The 5,947-nt window shown below is 36.3% G+C and overlaps 1 protein-coding gene across 1 annotated transcript; it reads left to right on the top strand.

Moving 5' to 3' along the window:
• The first annotated feature begins 818 nt into the window (after positions 1–818).
• LOC111139450 (amelogenin, X isoform-like) lies at positions 819–4,752 on the top strand. The gene is made up of 3 exons (XM_022491709.1): positions 819–2,188; positions 2,465–2,890; positions 4,631–4,752. The coding sequence occupies exons 1-3, from the start codon at positions 2,099–2,101 to the stop codon at positions 4,634–4,636; spliced, it is 522 nt and encodes a 173-aa protein (XP_022347417.1). The 5' UTR covers positions 819–2,098; the 3' UTR covers positions 4,637–4,752.
• Positions 4,753–5,947: the final 1,195 nt, after the last annotated feature.

Raw genomic sequence — 5,947 nt, 5'->3', positions numbered from 1 at the left:
GGACAGACAGTCCTGGTGCAGATAACTATTTAGGCTCTTTTTTATTTTGAACTTTAACTTTTTTCTGCCATAAAAACTTTGATAGAATAATTAAAAGAATCAATTTAAATTTCATGAATCAACTCTTTCACTTTCCAAGGGATTGATAATGTTTCCACTTTAACACACCCATATTTTCATATTCATCAATAACTCACAGGTAGTTATTTCTTCTGTTGTTGTTAATGTGGTTTGCATGATATTTGTAAGGAACCTCTTTGATAACTAATCACTATCTACCTCTTATCTGTAAGAAAAGATTTGTGAGACAGTTCTCCTCTTCTTGCTATTTCATAATTGTGTAAGAGCAATAAATCTCTTTTTCCAAAATGGAGTGAGTTTCATTAAGATATAAAACGGTGGATGGGACAGAGTAGGATTAGTTGACCATAAGGATGTGGGCGTTGTCTGATCACTGGAGGCTAAATATGCACTGGTTTTTGTTTCCAGGTCTTGGGAAAGTCGTTTAGTTGTCCTGGACCTCTTTAAAAGGCTCCTACACAGCATACGTGTTCAAACAAAAGTAGACTTCAAATGTATTTTGCACTGTACAGATTTTTATAAAGTAGTTTCTCTTAATGTGGACAATTGCATATTGACTTAATTTCTTCTCATCTCTCCCTCTCTTTCTCTGATATCCCTCCTTCCTCCTCTGTCTTCCTCTCCCTTGCTATTTCTCTCCCTCTCCCTCTTGCTTCTTCTCCTCCTTCCCCTCCATAAAAGCTACCACCTCATCCTGGACACCCTGGTTATATCAACTTCAGCTATGAGGTAATTTTTCTCTTTATTAATTTTGACCATAGTTTGAGTTAACAATGTTCTGGGGTCCGCAAAGAATACTGTGTTGATTCTTCAAGATATTTCTCAGTCCCACTTTTCCAGTTCATGTTACCACATTTCTCATTTGTTGGGTTGCCTCAAGCCTGCACTGCCCCAGCATACTTCTACTTGGCCTCTTTGACTCAGTTTCTCCTCTATGGCTATAAAGCTATCCGTCATGAACTACCACTCAGGGTGAGGCTGCATGGTAGTGCAGAAAGTGCTCTGGCTGGACAGCTTTGTTCTATTCCAGTCCTATAAAAGGTGGGGAAGTCAGGTATGATGTTATTTAAGGTCCTTTACAGTTAAAAACTCATGATTCTAAGATGTTCACACTCTGTGTGTCTCCCTTGTTTCTCTTTACTGAATGTTCAATGACCAAGAAGTCTATGAGACATTCTCACAGCAATGGAAAGCATGCTTTCTGGAATCAGGTTGAAAGCTTTTCTCAACTACATTTTAGCCATAGGAACTTGGGCAAATTGTTTTTGTCTCAGGAGCTTTGTTTGGTTTCATTACCAGAAGCAGGGAAATAATTATAATGCCCACACTTCAAATAGTTTGAGGAGTGAAATAGTTAAGCTATATAAAAAGTGCTTTGTCAAATGTAACTTGAGCAAGTGTAGTAATTGTTTCTTGTACTGATATAAATGCTATACTACTACATGAGTGTATCCCTGGACCTGAGGTTACTCAAGTACAATTTTATTTTTGAAGAAATGAAACTAAGATCTTTCATAGGTTCAGAAGATAATTCATGAATCTGTTTACTTATACAAACTGATGAAAAGTGTTAACAATTTGAGGCAAGATTTTGTTATATCTCCAAAGGTTGACATATTTGACCAGAAAATCTGTGTTTTACATTGAGACACAATGTTTCACTTTCATTTTTTCATTGTGACATCAAGACAAAAGAGATATAACTAATGTTATGTGACATTAATTTTTTTGTTTTGTTTTGCTCTTGCAAAGAAGAACAGGAGCTGGGGAATTAAACAGAATCACCTCAGTAAGATTATAAGCCTCTTTAACTCCACATGACCTTGTCTGTAAAAGTGACAGTAATGAGATTTGCCTTAGAGTATGTAGGAAAACATGAGAAATGTATGTGATGGATGTAATACACTGCCTCACCATAGGAAGTATCTGACAAATGTTTATCTTGTTCTTTCTTCTGTAGAACTCACATTTTCAGGCTCCCAATTCTGGGAAGACTGCATTAGTGAGTCTGCATTTCATGCAACTAAATTCAGACAAACGTGTTCTAATGTCTCTTTCTCTTAAGGTCCTTACACCTCTGAAATGGTACCAGAACATAAGGCATCCGGTATGCAGACTTTTTGTTCTTTATTTCCTTAGAATTTTAAGCATGTATTTCATTTTTCTTTTAAGTGAAATAATATACCTTTGCCACATACAGATACTAATGTGAAATCTAGTTTCATATCATATGAAGGTCATATCATGTGAACAGTTAGAAATTGTTATACAAGGAAAAACGAATAAATATTCATATTACCCTAATGACAAAGAAAACATGACTACTTTTCCAGCTGGAAGTCAATGGAGCCAATGGTAAACCTGACTCTTTGTTTCTCACCAGTACCCTTCCTATGGTTACGAACCCATGGGTGGATGGCTGCACCACCAAATCATTCCCATGCTGTCTCAGCAGAATCTCCCGAATCATGCCCTACAGCCTCATCACCACATCCCTGTGATGCCAGCTCAGCAGCCCATGGTCCCCCAGCAACCAATGATGCCTGTTCCTGGCCAACACTCCATGACTCCAACCCAACACCACCAGCCAAACCTCCCTCTGCCAGGCCAGCAGCCCTTCCAGCCCCAGCCTGTCCAGCCACAGGCTCACCAGCCCATCCAGCCCCAGCCACCCGTGCACCACATCCAGCCCCTGCCACCACAGCCACCTCTGCCTCCGATGTTCCCCATACAGCCCCTGCCCCCCATGCTTCCTGACTTGCCTCTGGAAGCCTGGCCAGCAACAGACAAGACCAAGCGGGAGGAAGTGGTGAGTAACCCTTGAAGCCACTGTGACACCTTGGAAATAGTATTTATCTACATGGCATATTTATGGTAGGTTCAATATCTATATAATTTTGAATTTCGGCAACAATATAGACTACCAAAATGCTTTCATTTTATGGCCAACAGTATGAGGAACAACAGTCTTCCTTAGCTTTCAATCATTTCATTAGGAACAGCAGCTAGAATTACACTAAAGGATACTAAAAGTAATTTTGGGAGTGAAGAGAATGCAAAACAGAAAATAAAACATAGTATGTGGGAAGTTTCTTTAAATACCTAAGAGAGACCTATGTAAGGCAGTTTTCGGTGTAACTGAAGTCAGCTAAGTTGGACAGATTTTAGCATTTGATCCTAACATCAATCCTAGCAATGAATGCTAGAATTAATAGATGAATAGATTAATTTACTATAATAACTTTTCCAAGTTTTAGCTTAAAATAATCTTTCATTAGTGGAAATTTTACAAGTGATTTAGAAATACAACAGGGTGAGTGTCATCCATTCTCATTAAATCTCAGGGCTGTGTATGGAAGTTTATGTAATTCTACAATTTACAAATGCAGTTAGTGCTTTGCTACTTAGAAGCAATGAAGGCTTAAGTAGCCTGGGTGAGTAGCCAGAACATGTAGGTTCTAATATTAGCTTAGCCCCAAAGAAGAAAATGTTGTTACAAAAATTCTTTCAGATTTATGGTCTTTATTTTTCATCTCTAAAATGGGCAAAGGCGATGGATCGGATAACTTTAAAAGCTTTGTTCAAGCGTTTGTATTTATAGTACAAATAATAAAACAATTTTTATACTTTTTTACATTTTACAATTTTTTACATTTACAATTTTTACATTCCATTTTTACATAATTAAAAATTATGTTATCTGCAGTATAGAATTTTATGAGTATATTTATGATGTGGAACTGAATTTTTGAGAATTGATTGTGTAACACATAATGCAGTAGCTAGAGTCAATTATTTATTTATTTATTTGTTTTAAAGAAGTTTGGAAAGAGCAATTTTTAAAAGGTTTTATTTATCTATTTGAGAGAGTGAGAGACAGCACAAACAGGGGCAGGGGGACAGGGGCAGAGGGAGAGAGAGAATGTCATGACCTGAGCCAAAGATAGCTGCTTAACTGACTGAACCACCCAGGTGCTCCTGTAGTCAATTATTTTAGTCTACACTTTATGTTCTCTAATGAAGAGATACAGATTCTAGATAATGTATATAGAATATATATATACATATATATATCTATAAGCTATATAGAAAGTACATTTCTTTGTTTAATAATAAATAAGGCTGTGTGTTCATAACATATCAAAACTATTTACACAAAGGTGACTTTGGATACATAGTTTCAGCTATTTAAAACATAATTTCTCCATGTGTTTCTCCAAATTTAGATTATAAAGGGATAACTTCTTAGAGTTTTATTTTATATTTATTTATATTTAATTTATAGAAATAAAATAAAATAACTGAGAGTCTAGCGGGCAGGAAGTACTCAAAGAAAGATACCCGTTGTAATTTTAACATTATATAAGGGAGGGAGGGAGGGGCTACCTTCGTGGACAACTCATATCTAACAACAATGAAACAACAAAGTTTGGAGATTATAAAGTTCAACTCAATTTGTAGTACATTTTTCAAGTAAAACTGAGGCTATATGTACTCTCTAAAAATATTTGTAAAATACTTTAAATGTTTCTTTTGCTCTTTTTTTCAGGATTAAAAGATCAGAAAATGAGAGGAGTAGCTATTTCAGTTCCTTTTAGGAATAATGCAAGTACACAATGATTTGTTCCTGCAGTAGGCTTACCAGTAAATTCTGTTAAAAAAAAAAAAAAATACCACCAGAATCCAATAAAATGTTTTTCAAAAGCCCATGTTGTTTGTGAATTAAATATAAAATTTCATATCACTTGAGAGAATTTAGAATTTACAAACTACAAACAAGGTGTTTTGGCAAGAAAATAACAGTATTGCTTTAGACAGATTTAAAATATAGTATCTCAAATCTTTTTTTGTGTTAGTTTATACATGAGTTTGGTAAAGTAAAACACTGACTATATATAGTCACTGAAACTGAACTTTTGAAAAATGCTTATATTAAAAAATGAATTGGAAACTTGAATACTGATTTTATACTTCAAATCGGAATCTGGACTTTTGTGTCTATTGAGTCTGCCAAAACCATTTTTAAATGAAATCATATGATATGCTTAACAATATACTAATTTAAAAATTATTAAATTGTTCTCTAAAGAAAACTTTTTAAAAAATTTTTATTTATTTATTTGACAGATAGATCACAAGTAGGCAGAGAAGCAGGCAGAGAGAGAGAAGGAAGCAGACTCCCCACTGAGCTAGGGCCCAATGAGGGGCTCCATTCCAGGACGCTGAGAACACGACCTGAATCAAAGGCATAGGCTTAAACCCACTGAGCCACCCAGGCGCCCCTTCTAAGGAAAATTTTTATTAAATAGAGTTTCATTTGAAAAAAATGTACATTTTATTTTCTAAAAGATTTTATTTATTTATTTGAGAGACAGAGATCACAAGTAGGCAGAGAGAGAGGAGGAAGCAGGTTCCCCACTGAGTAGAGAGCCCAATGTGGGTCTCGATCTCAGGACCCTGGGATCATAACCTGAGCCAAAGGCAAATGCTTTAACCCACTGAGCCACCCAGGTGCCCCCAAAACATGTACATTTTTTTTTTAAAGATTTTATTTATTTATTTGTCAGAGAGAGAGAGAGGGAGAGAGAGCAAGCACAGGCAGACAGAATGGCAGGCAGAGGCAGAGGGAGAAGCAGGCTCCCTGCTGAGCAAGGAGCCCGATGTGGGACTCGATCCCAGGACACTGGGATCATGACCTGAGCCGAAGGCAGCTGCTTAACCAACTGAGCCACCCAGGCGTCCCCAAAACATGTACATTTTAAACCCAAATCATTTCCTTCGCTTAACAGTCTTTAATATGACAAATTCTACCTTATTATCTTCAAAATATTAAGAGTGTACTTAATTTCTTTTCTTCCTATACACA

Source organism: Enhydra lutris, unplaced genomic scaffold (genome assembly GCF_002288905.1).
Source record: "Enhydra lutris kenyoni isolate GAN:26980312 unplaced genomic scaffold, ASM228890v2 scaffoldscaffold108, whole genome shotgun sequence".
Taxonomy (NCBI): domain Eukaryota; kingdom Metazoa; phylum Chordata; class Mammalia; order Carnivora; family Mustelidae; genus Enhydra; species Enhydra lutris.
Note: the sequence above shows the minus strand (reverse complement) of the source record. Positions and strands in the feature narration are given on the sequence as shown.